Here is a 17,145-nt window from a genome sequence, read left to right as displayed (position 1 = left end):
TACTTTTTTTCTTTTATTCTGGGATTTATTTATCTTCTATCATTGAAATTTTGTTGCCACTCCATCTCCAAGGTCACGGCCTGCTGAAAGCAGGTATCTGGGGTTTGTTTAGCTTTTATAATTGCAACTTTTTTGCTTAGAGTGGAGCTCAGAGCCCAGCCACAGCAAGGAGGAAGCTTGGCTTCCTCCATCACTGGAGCAAGCAAGCCTCCTGCTTGCTTCAGCTGCGTGGCTACCATCTTGGTTTGGGGGTAATTTGCATATCTCACTGATTAGCCAATGGGAAGTGTAGCGGAGGTATGGTTAATTTAATTTCAATCTTTGTCTATTATTAGATAGGATACCCTGAGTACAACTTCTACGTTTTGGAACTAAAAAAAGTGCAAACGGAGTTATCTTTTATATTGTATGGTCAACCATGCCTCTGCATAAGCCTATGAAGAGGGAAGAGTTGGAGCTGAAAATTCTCATTTTACAGATATGCATGAGAATACTATGAGAAGGAACAGAGATTTAGAGAGACTACCCAAAGTTCACAAAGCTAGGATGTGGTCAAGAACCTAAGACGTTCTGGCTCCTCTTTCTGCTACATGTTTATTTAAAAATATCAATGGAGCATTTACAGTGGATAAGGGATTAGGGACACAGAGGACGTACCTGCCTTACTCTATTGCAGTGGTTCTCAACCTTCTGGCCCTTTAAATACAGTTCCTCATGTTGTGACCCAACCATAAAGTTATTTTCGTTGCTACTTCATAACTGTAATGTTGCTACTGTTATGAAACGTAATGTAAATATCTGATATGCAGGATGGTCTTAGGCGACCTCTATGAAAGGGTCATTCAACTGCCAAAGGGGTCGTGACCCACAGGTAGAGAACTGCTGCTCTATTGGAACCTAGGTAACACTGAGCATAGAACTAGAGATAAAAGATCACGGGATGTGGATTCCAGCTGACCCACGCTCACCCTGACTCCTGCTTCATAAGGACCTGGGTCACTTCAACTCTCTGACTCTTGGTTTCCAAATATTTAAAAGGGAGATTATAATCCCTGCCACATAGAAGTGTTCTAAAGATTTCTAAAGGGCTCTTGACAAAAATGGGTTAATTTAATGAACCTTGACAAATTTCATTACCGCTCTTAGGAAAGAAGGTAAATGATTCCAATCGGTCCATTTCTAGCAGAAGACTACAGTCTTCTAAGAGAAACAATTTTTTTGTTTGTTTTATCCTCAGAATTATAGCAAATTTGACTGGTAAGTCAGAGATTTTCTCTACCACGAGACCATAACTGCCTGTGAATTAAGTTTGCTTGGCTGTCTGGCTATCTGGCTTCAGCCAGCAGAATCTTGGGGGAGCAAAAATAAATAAATAAACAAAGTGAACTATTCTGGATAGCCATGTCACTGGCAGAAGCAAATGTCTCAAGTCCCAACTACAAATAGCTCCTAATTAGGAAATAATGATGCCCCCCAAATGGGGCTACATGGGTGTAAAAACATCTCACAAATTGCTGATTAGTTTCATAGCAGCGATGGTATTTAGTGCCACTTCAGTTAATAGAAAATGCGTTGGAAATGGCCCATCTTTAGCTGAGGGAGAGAGAGAGGGAGAGAGAGAGAGAGAGAGAGAGAGAGAGAGAGAGAGAGAGAGAAGGCTGGGGATGAGAAAAGGCTCAAAAGACAGGGAATGAGGCCAGAGAAAAGGGAAAATGTATCCTTTTTTCTTGGAGAGTGTACTGTAATATGAGTTAGGGACGTGTAATATGAGTTAGAATGGGAAGAATTTTTATTTTATTTCGATTGTAATGGAAAGGCATTGAAAGCTTGAGAGAAGTTGAGGGATATGATCTAATTAACATCTTGAAAAGATGACCCTGGCTTCTGTCTGGAGAACGGACAGACATGAAGGCAAGCGGAAAAGCTAGGTGGAGGGTTAGAAAGCTATTGCAGTATAGATGGGAGGTCAGGGGCTGGTGACAGTGGTGGACACGATGAGAAGCAGATGGATCCTGGATGAATTTTAAAGATCATCCAGACTTAAGCTGGCCATTGGATTGGATGTGAGTGGGAAAGAGGAGTGAAGGATGGCAAATAGGCTTTTGGCCTGAGAAAGCATGTCAGTTGTAGTATCATTTCCTGAGATAGAGAACTCTCTGACTTCTGTGTATGTTGTAGGGTGGTCCAGAGTACTTTTAAAGACATTTTAGGTTTTGGATGTCTTTAACATCTCTAGGTGGAGTTATAAAATATAAATAGGTATGTGAGCTCACATATATGTGAGTCCAGAGTTTACAAGGGCGGTTAGACCCAAATAAGAAATTTGGGGATAGTCAGTGGCATTTTAAGTCAAAGGACTGGATGAGATACTGAAAATATAGTAGAGAGTGAGGTAAATCAAGAACAGGTTCCAAAGGACTTCATCTATCTGCCCATCCATCCATGCACCCACCCATCAGCTATCCACTCTTCCAACTAGCCATCCTTCTACCCATCCACAAGTTTTTAGTAGGTGCCCTCGCTGTGTCATATGCTGGGTGGGGTGCTGGGATTCAAATGTGAAAAATGACATGGCCCTTGCCTGGAAAAGCTCACATTCCAAGGAGAGGTAGCACACATGAAAAATATGGTAAAACCTGCCAACGCCTGGATCAGCCAGGTGTTACCTCTGCTGCTGGGGAGAGCTTGGAAACACTAAGAAGGGGTTTCTACTGGCAATACATCTTGGAGGAGGACTAACTTTGAAGAGGAGAGGAGGAGGAGACCAACATTCCTGGAGGGAAGAAGAGCGTGAGTGAAGGCACGGGAAAATGAGAGCAGATGGTGTCTTTCTTTGCAGAAGAGCAGAAAGGTCTCTGACGCAGCATAAGGCACGTGGTAGACAAGGGCATGGCAGGGACTGGAAAGTCTGTGTGCTGGGCCATGGAATTTGAACTTGGCCTGTGGGTCATTGTTTTAAGCCAAAGGCTTTAAGTGAAGGAGAGGTGGAGTAAACATGGTCATATTTTGGTTTTAGAAATGTCCTTTGATCTGGGGGTTGTCAAGTAAAAATTAAATCTGGCTTTAGTAAGGAGTGAAGTTGTTCAGAAAAATTACCTCCAGTGGGGAGAAAGGGGCTACAGCAATAAGGGAGAAGGACTATTGGGAAAGGGAGAATGCTCTGAATATAGATCTGCAAGCGGCTTAAGGGTTAGGCGAGAAGAGTTTTTCTTTTATAAGGAGGAGCAAACAGATAGAAAGAATAGGATGTGAGGAAGTGAAATGAATGGGAATAGCATGATTGGACAACAGGTTGGAAACTCTGAAGCCAGCCCATCCCCAGGAGGGGCTGTTAAGGAGAGGTTGTGTGCCTGCTCAGGCTGAAGGTGGGCCAGAGTCAGGGACCCAGGAGAAGGACAGAAGCGTAACCAAAGTTCAGTCAACAAACATTCTGTTTCCAATCATCAGTGGGGACAAGAAGCTCAACAAATCCTTTGTGAGGCAAAGGAAGGGAATTTGAGAGCGGTCTATGTGTGGCCTTGGTAAACAAGAGGGACATCCATGAGTCATATTTAAGTCACATAAAGAAGGGTGGTTCTCTGCAGTACACGCTGTTTCCTGGAACACAAAAAGGAGAAGTCTTTAACCATCACTTTTCCCCACAATTCACAGGGCTTGGCAAAGTTCACCATTATCCAGAGTCAAGACTGCAAGTGTGGGACCTGCACAGGAAGATGAGGCCCTGATAAGGGACGTTAGCAAAGAATGCAGCTAAAATCCTGAAGCCAAACCATGGATTCTTCCCAATTCCACACTTCCCCCTATACCCCTCCAGTGCACAAAGGCGGGAAATCAAGCTACTTCCCCTTTGCAATAATAATAAGCCTGCCTGCAACATCAGTGATGCCCACCATGGCGGCAACGATGGCAACAAAGACCACAACTCCGTTTCTCATTTTCATATCAATCGGCAGAAATTATCTTTATTAGAAAAATGAAATTTTCCTGTATTTACATTTTTACACCATAGGACCGGGCACTTTCATTGCCTTGGGAGTTATTTACAGATCAGTTTGCACACACATTTCAAACCCCATTCCTTAAAACAGGTTGATAACACGTTGAACAAAAATAAAAGACGTAACTACAAGAAGACAACCATAGTACGTATATACTTCCTCTATCGTAGAAAGGTGTTAAGCAAACGTGTAATTTAGTAGCTATGCTTGGAAATATTTAATACAGTTAGTAGCACTTCCTCATGCAGTGGATTAAAATATGACAGGTAGAAGCTGCTGTGATTGGTACGTGAACATCTATTCCCAAATGGAAACCACTGAGTAGAGCACACAGCTTTGGGCTCAGCCATACAAGAGATCGAGCCAGTTCTGATGTGGGGTTTGGACTGTGTTTGAATGTGGCTGTGAATGGAAACCCTCTCTAAGGAGCTCAATCCCATGCATGTTGGGTTAAAATAGACTCAGATATGGACCTTCAAAGGTGCACCATTCAATTTCTCGCTTGTGTGTAATGACCAGCTTCTGTCTTAAAGAGTAAGTCTTCTAACATGAGTGAACGATGAATAGTTTACCCTCTGCTTCTGTGTAAAAGGACATTATTTGTTATTTTAGTGACCTACTTCTCATTCAAGCCACCAAATTAACTCGCCAAATTCTTTCTGAATATTCAGCTTGAAATATATATTAAACACGTAAACACAAACGCACAAACATTCTTTCATGATAAACAACATTGAATTGTCCTGACTAAATAATTTGGCAAATAAATGCTTTCCACTTTGTTTTAGCAGGGGGATAAACAAGATTAAGATTCATAGCTAAAAATAACTGATAAATCTTTGGGGACTCTCGGGCTTGGTAGGTGTCTGAGCCACATCTGGCCATGTAATTAGTTATATCGAGGAGTTTATTAAATTTTCTATGAAAATCTTATTCTTCATCTTATCTCTTATTTGAAAAAAAAAAAGAGGCAACTGACATTCTTTGCCAAGAATTTGGGAAATAAGAACGTTACAAGTGCCATGTTCATCTTCCCCAAATGCATCAGAATTTGACCCCAAATAGTTGTCTGAAGCTTTCATTTCTAAACATTTCCTTCATGGTCATGGCCTCAGAGAAACCCAATACACTTACGATTTTAAAAAATAAAACAGGGCTAAAAGTCAATACTGTTCATTTATTTGAATCAGGTTAACTGAGAATAGAAACAATTCAATGCCTCAGATGGCTAATGTAAAAACCTTAATTGAATTCAAAAGGCTAAAATTGTTTTTCCATGGAAAAACTGACCAAATCTGGACCTTCTCTATTTGTTCAGCTATCAATAGTCTTTGATTTGAGCCCTTTACAAGCTTAGAACAGCAAAATGTCAGATCAATGAGAAGTATTTAAAATGCCAAAGACAAACTTTTGTTTGCCAGAGAACAATTAATCTTATTAATTTAAAAGGCAGCTGTGGTATTGGTTACATGTTATGTTAATATCCTTTTGAAGGCTCATCTTAAATCCTTCCCAAAGGTGTGAGGGAGAATTAAGTGGAAGAGGTTATGACTCAGGGTTATGGCTAATGAGGAATGTTCTGGAATTGCAACAATGCAAAGACATTGTTTCATGGATAAGGTGCATAAGAGGGATTTATGAGTGATAACCTCTTGCTTGTTTCTGCATACTGCTGACATCTTATTTGAGGAATGTAATCTGAGAAATGATTCCATTTTAAACAATTTGGTCTCTGCTCCCTGGAGAGCTGTGTGCTTTGAAATACGGCCTCGGTGAAGATATATCACTGGCCAAATTGTTCTTTTGAGCGTTCTGGATTCTACACAGCTCAACTTCCCTAGGAGGATATGGTCTTGCACTGTAGACCAAACTGCAGGACCTCCAAATAGCTATTAAATCATATTATAACCTTTCTGTCCTGAGACATTTTACTGCCAGTTTGAAACAGCTAGAGAATTTCTCAGGGATGAGGACAAGGGTGCTTACGTGAGGTTAACTGACCATCCTGAGAGATTGATTCACAGAACCTTCTAGAAAAATATTCCTTCAGATCTCAGCTCAGTTTTCTCATCTATAAAATGGACCTGGTATGCTGCCCCTCACAGTAAATGTAAGTGCCAGGAGAGACAAGTGTGGCTGAAACCATGGGAGGGGCGTGCAAAAAAAGAATGAATGGGCTCAGTGTCATTGCCTACATGATACATTAAACACTACATCATTCGGGACTCCTAGAATGCCTAGTGAAAATATCCGAAGTCAACACTCTGTAAAGAGACAAACTGAACAAGCATTCACTAATTCAATAGTTATCGTGATGTCAGTTACTAGGAAAGTAACTCTAAGATTTTTTTGGGGGGGAATAACAGATCAAGAAGGAAAAACAGTCTTACTAGTTGGGCCTCAGTCATTCTGACCACCAACCTCTTAATCATTTATGCAAAACTCTATTTGCTATTCTCTGTCACACCTCAAACCTTATTCTGTCTGCTTGGTGAAAATAACCAAACATCTAGAGGAAACAGAAGGGCCAGTCCATTTCTAAATAATATGGCCTTTTGGAAAATGTGTCAAAATGTTTAGTTATGAGACCTTTAATGGAGCCACAAGGCAGCATGTGTGCGTGTGCACGTGCATATGTGTGTGTGTCCACACACATGAAAGAATACTATTTGCATATGTTTAATGGAATTAGCCCTGATGTCTATTGAGAAAAAAAAAGGAAGGGGATATTTAAGATTAGGCACATGCTAAGTAGAGAAAATAACTCTCCAGGAACCAGAAAAGCAAATGCTAAGCACAAGCATATAAGGGAGAGACACAAATGGCATTCAAGTCTCAGAAGGGACTGAGAACAGATCTGAGATCCCCAGGAGTTCTCAATGCACCCCCAAACCAGGTGATGGGGGTGGACACTGACTAACTTCCTCACCACAGAGGCTGAAACTCAAGAGAGAGCTGTGGGGACCTCTGAACAGCATATCTCTCTTTCTGACTTCTATTCTGACCTCTCTGGAGGAGATCAGGCACTTCAAGAATATGCCAGACATTAGGGATTTATTAGCAAGCTTTTGTTACTGATGAGGCCAAGATTGCCCTGAGCCTTGGTTTCCTTATCTGTCAAATGGGAGCAACCAGACTTCACCCTAAGGTTATTTTGAGAATCACATCCTAGGATATGCCTGGAATATTGTCTGTACTCAACGTGGATATATTTTAATATTTTCAAATTCAACTTCTGACTCAAGGCATGTACTTGGGATAAGCAAAGAAGCTAACATTCCAGTAATGCAAGAATAGGATGGACAGAGAAAAAAAATAAGCTCCATATCCGCCCACCATCTTCCTGAAATTTCCTTGCCCCATTTTCTCTCGAGGGCACCTGGTGTGTTCTCTTCACCAGCCAAAACAGTAGGCACTTGGGACTCAACAAGGAATTCTCCCTACTCCCTTCCCTGATACATTTATACCCTGAACTATCAAAAATATTTTTCACAAGTCAAAAACAAAACCAGAGAAGAAAGCTTTCAGGAAATAGTCTTTTTTACATCATGATCTATTTTTTAATCCTTTGAGATTTTTTTTTCAACCTTTCCTTGAAGCACATGACAGAAAGCAGAGCTAGAAGGAGGCATGATTTGGCAAGGGCTTGAGCGTCGAGTGGAATCAGATCTAAGCCTGTCTGTGCAAAATGCGGAAGGGCAAGTTTATTCACCTGGTTAGATACCCTTAGGTTTCCATCTTTGAAGATTAAAGTAATCAAGGCATCCCCAGGAGAAAAAACTGTATCCTCCAAAGTTACTTACAGATCTAGGGGAGGGCTTCATTGTTTGTTTGATCATAGAATCAGATACATTTTGATTTCCTGGCAAGAATTATTTATCATTTCTAGTTTCTAAATAGTAGATTTATCAAATCTACTCTGTGTTTGCATTTCATGGGTCCTTGGCTATCTTTTGTATTAAGAAACTGAATTTCTAGACCATAAGCTACTATTAGAAAAGACAATTTTCTATTTCCTTTGTGGCTCCTCCATCCCAAATTGGCCTTAAAGAGAGATTAGACACTCAGTCAAGTGCTATCAGCTGATCAGTGTCAGTCAAGTGCTATCAGTGATCAGTGTCCTTTGCTCATCCTTGGCTCACAGGAAAGAACTCTATCATCTCAGCGATCACTGCCAGCTCTCATCTTTGGTTTGAGGTTTTAAACTATATCCTTCATTGACTCTTCCCAGGGAATAAGTCCCTGAAACAAGATATTCTCTTTTCCAGGACTCTGAGGCAGGGAGTGCTGGGGAGCTCGAAGGAAAACTAAAATTCAAAGAGGGATGTTTGGGTCTGCATAAGGCAAGAGGCAAAGAAAGATGGGTCAGTTCTATAAGGTCCTCTGGCTCTTATCCCACAGGTACTCAGGAGAGCTCTCAAGAGAAACCTAGAAATGAGTCAGCTGGTCAAGAGGACCAAGCTGGGAACTGGGCCATGAAGCCTTGGGTACTAGGCCATGGCTCCGAAACTGTCAACTTGACAATCCTACAGATTACTGTCTCCTTGGGAACTTCATTTCCTCTTAGTTTTCTCACCTCCCATCCCCTTGCCTCAAATCTTGGTGACTTCTTTCAGTTATGTTTGTCTAAGGCCCTTCTGGGCAGGCACCTTTAGCTGATAACTCTTCTGAGAGTACTTCTGGCCACAGAAAGAGTTCAGGTGGGGGAAGAGAATAAGGAATTGAACAGAAAAAAATGCCCTCTGATGACTTTACAGAAATCACATTCATGTCTTTATCAGCATTGTCTTCAGAAGCAAACGTGAGCAGAATATACTCCATGCCCCTAACTCCAGATACATTTTTAAAGAAGGGGTCAAGAACACCAGCATCCAAATCCCACTTGGCTCTGCCACCCTCCCTAGAACTGAGATTTTTTTTTAAAAAAAAATAGTGCCCTGTCTACATAAACATCATCCCATCAATAACCAGAATGGGTTTTCCATGTGTTAATACCATCACCACCATTTAATTGTTAACATAAACTTTACAGTATGTACAATTTTATTTGGATAATACACTTACGTGTGAATTATAGAAATCAAGCATGTATAGTATATACATGTGTACACAAGCATTTGTATTCACAAGATAAGTGCATTTGATCATCTCTGATCTCTATCAAGTGGCAAGCTGGCCTCATCTGGTACAAGTAGGTATGAACACAGTACAGTGAAAAGGGAGAAAATGGGTACAGGGCAACTGCATATTGGGAGACCTTTTCAAGTATAAGCCCCACTTCACCTCTCATTAAGCACTTTCAACCCTGTTCACCAAAAGAAGATGGGGGTATCCCAAAATGTCTCATTTTGTCTCAAGTGAAAATAAACACTGCTTTTGGAATGGAAATTATCTCTATCAAGAACCCCTAGCACATAGTAAATATCAACCAATGAGTTTAGATTCCACCTACTCAGTTTTGTTTTGTGTTTTTACCTTGAAGTCCAATTACGTCTACGATAGCCATGGGTAATACAAACAGGCTCTCTCGCAGAGACAGCTCATGTCCCCCTTCCAAGGCCTCATGCACAACAGCAACGCACAAAGAAACAGTACGGGATGTGCATCCAGTTAACAAATACATTCAGCTCTTCTGAAAGGTATTTAGGTTTCTCCCATTAGTATTTATTTAGGTCTCAAACTGCAAGGGATTTCAGTGTGAGGTATTTATTTATATGACAACTGATTATTACAGCTGCACTTTTTAGGTTTAAAGAAGATAAATTTTTAATCACCATTTAATTAACACCAACTTTTTTTTCCTTTTTCATTAGCAATTCTATTTGCAAAGAATTCAGGGCATTTGTCATTTCCTGAGGAGGATGCAGAATATTAAATACACATCAGCGGTAAGAAATGTCAAATAGAGTAAACAGTGTGCGACTGTATGGTGGCCGTGGATCTTTTTACTAATTAGCTGCCTTGGCTAGAGTCCCACTTAAGTGAAGCTATTTCATTTGTAAACAAGGTGTAATTTTCTTTTTTTCCCTCCCTTGAAAAGAAGCGTGAATTGATTTGACTAATTTTGCTGCAATGGGTGAATTTTAATGCCTTTGTCAGAAAAGCTATATATAAAACCTTCTCAGGCACCCTCTGAAACAGCACCATGAGACACTCGGTCATGGTGCTGGCCAAAATCCTGCAGTGAGATTTCCATAGGATGGAAGAGTGATGCAATGTGTGGGGAGATTATCATCTCACACCTCTCATGGAAGCCCCACTGGCAGAAAAACAGACCAATCAGGAACTTGCCTTCTCAGAGCATTGCAACCGGAAGTGACCTAACAACCCCAGTGTGTGAGGATAAGGAGCACGCTTTTCCAGATGTGCACATGTTTCCCAGAGCAGAACTCATGCCCTAGATTAGAAGACTCTCTTCCTAACACAGAATATTTTAAGTTGGTTGCATGTGGGCAGGAGCATGAGCATTTGCGTAAAGGTGTACCAGTTGGGTCCTCTCAAGTGGAGAAAATCATGTAGAGCTAATGAAACATCATTACGATGCCAGCTCTGACTGCAGTCAGGTGAAACTTGGGCACAAAGTTGGATTCAGAGATTCTGGCTCCTTGGCATCAACAAATCTAAGATGACAGAACCCTTGGGGATGAATGCCTAAGCTCAAGGCTTCCTATTTCATTCTTGTCACCTCCTATATTGTAGGCATCATTTACAGTTGGGTGTCATATTCTGATATTCTTTTTCCAAAGAACTGACTGGATGTGGATTATCTCTGAATAACTCCACAACATCGCCTGTCACTTAAAAATTGACCATCTGACCCATGGCAATTTTCTTATGTTTGGGATCATCCCAATGAAGAGTCAGTGCATTAGTGGAGGAGGGAAATTAGGTATTTATTATATACTATCCAATTCTGATTGTCTTTTAGAGAAACTATGGGTATAAAAGGAGGCATATTTTTTCCAGCGCACTACTACATATTTTTTCCAGTACTGTTGGTTCTTCCAAAAGCCACACTTTTAGTTTCTTATCCAGAGAAGCATGGGATTAATAGCAGAAATAATGCTGTTATTAGAAGACTTTGGGGGCCAAGGAATCCTTCCACGTGTAATTTGCACTCCCCTAGAGATCTCTATCACAGTGGCAACCCCATGGGTTTTGAGGACACTGGACGAAGACAAAGCCTCTTTGAATTAATGACATACAACTTTTCTGTATTCTGGGGAGACTTTTTAATTCATGTCATGCAAAGATGTGACAAATTTATGGGAAAATCCTGGCTGGGGAAGACAGGTCTGGAATGCAATGGAAGGGCAAAGGCAGAATGTTCTAAAAGACAATCAATGGTATACCTGAGATTAGAAATTGGGGTGACTATTCAAGGTCCTTCAGTATACATTCCTCCATTGTTGGGTCTAGGGGCAGCAAAGGTGCAACATCCATGAATAAAATACAGTGTTCAAGTGCATTTGTCATCAATGTCTAGTCAGCCCTTTCTTCCTTTCTACCACAAGGTTGATGGGACACCTTCTCACCCATTGCCTTCCTCAGCCTCTCTACCACTGACTGAAATTTACTGCAACCAGCTTTCATCATTCTGGGAATATTGTAAATCGGGTACACTTCCCCAAAGATGGAGCCATTCAGTGAATTCTCAAGCTCCAGGAGAATTATTTCTGGCACCTACCCATTCACAGGAAAACACTACCTACAAAACAGAACACACCATGAAGAAAAGAAACAGGATAACTTTTCAACCTGACATTCTGTCCCCTTTTCCAAGAACCCAAAGCAAAATGCAGGAGGAAACAACTGTGAAGCTAGTCTACATTAGCTTAGGGTTTCTGCAGCATGTCGCCAAAGCAGACTGAGTTACTCTGAAAAAAACCTGATGGCTAGCTCTCCCAAATATTTCAGGGATATTAATGTATTTTAAAATACATTAATTATTAGATTAAAACTGTATAAAATATTTACTCTTGTTTGTGGTCTTAGTAATATTTAATATTTAAATATTAAAATTCTGGTCTGATAAAGTATCATAACATAGCAACTGTCTTTATTTATTTATGTAGGCACTTTGCATGTGCCAGGCACGGTGCTAAGAGCTTCCCAGGCATAAAGATTCCCCTTTCTCCCCCAATCCTGCTAGATGAGTATCATTTCATATCACACACGCACAGGTTTGAGTAGATTAAGAATGAGATACTGGAGGGGACTCAGAAATGACAAATGCTTTGAGGAATTTTTCATCTGTCTCTGTTGGTGCCAATGAAACAGTTAGCCTCCAACAGGGTGAATATTTCAGAAGAGAGAACTCGCTTGTCCCACTGATGTTTACCCACAATTTGGAGGATGCTCAGGGAAGATGCAGGAGTGTCTCTCATGTTTTGAAGGCTTTTGATTTGAGGAGGCTGGGGTGGAAATGAGTGTCCAACTAAATTCCATGACGGTAAGAAACATAAACCGAAAACCACACCAGCCTTCTGCAGACAGATGGCACTGTACTTCTTACAGATCACAGCGCACATATGGCTGTTGGTGCCTGCCACCACATTAACAACCCTGGAAACAGCAACACACAGTTGATTGGAGCCACCATGGCTGTTTGGGGACTGAACAAGCTATGGTTACTCTGGAAGGAAAGGGATAACAGATACTATACAACCCTGAGTCATCACCAGAAGGGGAGAAATGCAAACTTACGTACACAGGAGTCTTCAGGATAAACTATAAGGGCCGCTGTGTCATAGACAGAAGATCCACACTTAGATATCGAAGACATAAATGTCTTAATTTATGCAGTCCTGAACAAGACCAGAAGCCAAGGATGAGAGCGCGTCTGTGAAACACACAAATGGACATCCAAAGAGATTCTTACAGCTCTCTGCCTGAGGGCCCTTCCGGCCTTTTACTCTAGATGTGTCTTGGAAATGGACTCTAATGAAGGTAGTAGTAGAGTTAGCATGAAACGCACTGATTTGCTATTCTTTGGGGGAGCCTGGAGTTCTGGGGTTGGGCCTGGACTGTGATGGAAGGCATGACAAAAAAGCTGAAATGGTTACAAAGCCAAACTTCCTAATCTCTTGCACATGTCAATCTCGCTACAATGCAGATGCATTCTTAACTGTTTTATTTGGTCTGTGTCGGATTTACATGCATACCATATTGCTTATTCTGTATTAGAGAAACCGTTAGGTGTTTATGATGTGAAAATTGCATGGTGGACTGGCTTAATGGAATTTGGAATATAGGAAATCACAACATCACTTCTGGCATCCAAGGCATCATTATTGCCAACATACCTAGTGGGCATGTCCAGGAGACTTGCCCTTTGATTTATTATTTTTGGTTAAGGACTCACCTATCTGGTATCTGCCATTCTCAGCACACACCTCACAAGATTCCTTGAGTGGAAGACTATGGCATGGAGCCATGTGCAAAAGAACCAACAACAAAAAAAATACCTTCCTAAATCCTCTTCCTCTTTGCAGGGCACTATTGGACATCCAACATTTTCCCTCCAGAATGTTGGCCATTACGTATGTTTCCCTATTGATAAAACATTAATGGAAGGTTTTAAACATCAGATTCAATACTAGGCATTTTCTTGTACACACGTCTATTGCTGCAGGAATTCAAAACCCTGGGGGTAGAGTACGTATTATTCTTATTTGCAGCATAAGGCATAACATGCTCGGAAATATACACATCGTTGTGGCCTCTACTGTCCCTGGAACAGTACGATGCCGTTGACCTCAAGGAGGATCGAAGATAGCTGTCATTCATTGTCTGGGATGGCAACGAGTGTTTATACGAGTCTGAGGGGCATCTCCCAATGACTAAGCGTTGGTCATCCCCATAGGAGTGGAGGAAAGGGTTATTGGAGGTGTGGTCTGGCAAGAGAGACTTGCTCCGCTTGCCCTCCTCCAGACCCTGGGGGAAGAGGGAGCTTTTGTTCCCCAAGAGTTTGCTGGAGGGGACACTGACAAGACTCCCGTACAAATTTCCCTCCAGAAGCCGTTCCCTGTCCTTGAGGCTTATGCTCCGAGAGGGCCTGCTAAGGTCTATCTCCCTAGGCTTGTCGAGGATGTTATCATAGGAATGCTGACGGCTAATCCTTAGCTTGTTCTTTTGGAACTGGAGGGCGTTGTTCTGTGCCCAGTCCTGCTGGTAGACCTCCTCCTGGGTAGCTGGATTCGCTGTCTCCTGAAGCATCTGGTCTTCATCAATGTCGTAGAGGTTCCCCATCCGTAGGCAGGCATCACACTTGAATGGCGACCTCATGGTGAAATGGCCTGAATAGGTGGGCAGGTTGGAAAGGCAGCTCCTGCAGTGTGTGGAGTTCTGCCTGTAGCGGTCACTGCCCTCGCTGAGAGGGGAACTCTTGTCCTTCAAGGTGAAGTGCTTGGAGTAGAGCTTATACTGGTCATTGTTGGGAAGCCCATCTTCATTGTGCAGAGGGTTCCTGTTCATGGGCAGCGTGGAGTCCCCCTTGCGAAAGTTCTCACTGTGGTCCTGGTAGGCATCTGGGAAGTCCATGTTCTCGGGGAGGGCCATGTTTTCAACAAACTGGGGGGGATCTAGGTGGAAACTGGGTTCCTTCTCACCATCAATGGTGTAGATCTTGTCCCTGGGGGAGCTCGCTTTGGTTTTCAAGTATGAGCGCTCGACCTCGCTGCAGTCCTTGGGATACTTGGAGGCCATTGACCTTTTGAAGTTGTCCTTGGTCTTGTGGCTCTTATTGTTGTCAGGTTCCCTGTGGCACGTGGCCCGACTAGAAGTCTCTGAAATGTCTGAGTGGGCCACCTCTTCTGGAAGGTACCTGGGACTCTTTAGGGAGTGGGTCCTATTCTCCAATGTTCCCTCCTCCCTCTGGGAGACTGGGTTCTGGGTCATTGAATCTTGGCGCAGAGAGTCCATGGATTTCTTCCAAAGCTGCCGGGGCCTGGAGTTCCCTTTGGATTCTGTGCTCACGGCCACCTCCACCGTGTTAGGGTTAGATTCGTTGAGAGTCAGAGGGTGCTGGCCCTGGAACACATAGTTATTGAGGTTGTCCTTGTGCCTGTTGGCCACAAATGTTTGGAGTTCATTCATATTGTCCCCAAAAATGCTGTCTTTCCCCTGAAAGGACCTGTTGTCTGAATATATCAAGTTTCCCTTGTCTGAAACCATGTCCATGATCAGGGAACCTCTTTGGATAAGGTCGGCAGCTCTTTTGGGAGAATCCATTCTTGAGGAGTTCATGTTGGACATGTTTTTGGCTGACCGAAGGAATTTTAACATGTTGCTCTGTGAGCCGGTCAGGTTGAAGTCTGGAGACTTCTTTTTTTCTTCAATGTGCACCCCGTGAATGCAGCTGTAAATGCCCTGTGGGAAGTGACATAACACACCATCAGCAGCAGCAAGAAAAGGAAACCACTCCACACCTGAACTCTATCTGCAAAGGTGAGATATGGCCTTCTTGTAGGAGCCCTGGAGAAATAGCAAAATCCAACACAAAGCCTGATAATGTTTCTTAATGGATGAGACCAGTGGCAAAGTATCAGCCTTATCTTTTCTCTCTGGCTCAAAGTTATTAAACGCTTTTGCAAATAGTCATACATGAAGCTTGAGAAAAGGCATCAATGAATGTTCATATAACTAGGAGGGTCTCAGTGCCTCCAAATTGGCATGTATTTAATCAACCCTGTCAACACCCAGATCACCAACTCATGCTTTTTATTAAAATTTCTCAGAGTCATCTTTGGAGTTTGGATACCAGAGAATCAGCTATTGACAAACAAACTAAGTTGACATTAAAGGACAACCTATTATTAATTCTTTTGGGGAATTACTCCTACCCACACACTGAAGCTATCAGTCAACTCATGAGACCCAAGTAGGTCAGTCAGAAAATCCTTTCTGATTCAGTATAGGCATGAAATCTATTAGTATGTGTGATGAATCAGATTTTTTAATTTTTTTAGGAATAGACATACATGCTAGGATACAAGTAGCAGTTGCAGGGGACCAGTCTTGCCACCACGTGGGGACATTATCCTGAGAGTGAAGCCACCATAGAAAAAAGTAGAACTCAGGGGATAGACAGACATGCCATAGGTCAAACCTTTGGGGCCACTCTCTCAAACTTTTCTCTTACTTCACTCGATATAGCCTTTGTGTGTTTGTTTGTGTGTGAATTTGCTCAACATAGAGTTGGGTTTGAGCTGCGAGGGACAGTGGAGAGTCCTGATGATACAGTGTGCTGCATTTAAATCCATGCAGGGATTTATGGACCCCTGGGGAGCTCAAATATAGGCACGTCCATCTACATGTCTGTTTTCCACTACACTTTCTTCCATTCTTAAAAATAGCTGTTTACTTCTACTTAATAGTAACTCCAGGGAAGAATTCGGTTCATGTGCAATAGTAGGCAAGAGGGCATCGGTGACATTGTGTTTTGCGGTCCCCCCCTGCCCCACTCCTGCTCCCACAGTTTTGGCAGCCAGACCTAAAAGGAACAATCATATCAAGCCGGCAGGATTTGACCTGGTCCTCCCAAGACTGATGAGGAGCCAGCCTGAGAGGGGTTTGTAAAAGCGAACACGGCAGCTGCTGCTGACTTTGGCATGGACTTGTGTAAAGCATACGTGATTAACTGTGGACCGTGATAATAGTGGCTCCATCAGTTCCCCATGGTGGGGACGAGTTTCACCCGCAGAGATGCTCAAGGAACTGTGACAGCCGCAAGCCTGCTGTACTTTTCTTATAGTTTTCTGGAGACAGTCTCCACTCCAGCCTTCTAAGAGAGGTCAACAGAAAAGCCTACCTACGGTTGTGCGTTTGAGCATCTCTCTCTCTGACACTCAACCCTGGGCTGCGTGGTCCTGGCATCCGCGCCCTTTCCCCACCTTCCTGCAGCCTTGTCTTTAGTCTCCTTCTCTGTGTCCTGTGTGGCGGGCTGTTCACCTGCCAGGAGCTTCTCTCTCCTCCTTATTATAAATTTTTTAGCTGCTCTGTTCCCCCTGATCTGTCCTTCCTATGTCACTGCACCTCTCCTTTCACACCAGGATGAACATGCACTGCCCATTTTGTGGGAGCTACCCTTTCCTACCAAAGGTTTGTTCTCCAAAGCCACTGAGGCTTCCTTCTTAGGTGAGCAGCC

General features: G+C 42.5%; 1 protein-coding gene across 1 annotated transcript in view; it reads right to left on the bottom strand.

The window, feature by feature from the left end:
* Window positions 1-3,927: 3,927 nt before the first annotated feature.
* The window catches only part of GRIN2A (glutamate ionotropic receptor NMDA type subunit 2A), a 381,557-nt gene continuing 368,339 nt past the window's right edge, over window positions 3,928-17,145 (bottom strand). The window contains exon 14 of the mRNA XM_006776302.2: window positions 3,928-15,368. Within this exon, the coding sequence (XP_006776365.1) occupies window positions 13,578-15,368 (1,791 nt within the window). The 3' untranslated portion in view covers window positions 3,928-13,577. The remainder of the gene's footprint in view (window positions 15,369-17,145) is intronic.

This window comes from Myotis davidii, unplaced genomic scaffold, assembly GCF_000327345.1.
Source record: "Myotis davidii unplaced genomic scaffold, ASM32734v1 scaffold209, whole genome shotgun sequence".
Lineage (NCBI taxonomy): Eukaryota > Metazoa > Chordata > Mammalia > Chiroptera > Vespertilionidae > Myotis > Myotis davidii.
Note: the sequence above shows the minus strand (reverse complement) of the source record. Positions and strands in the feature narration are given on the sequence as shown.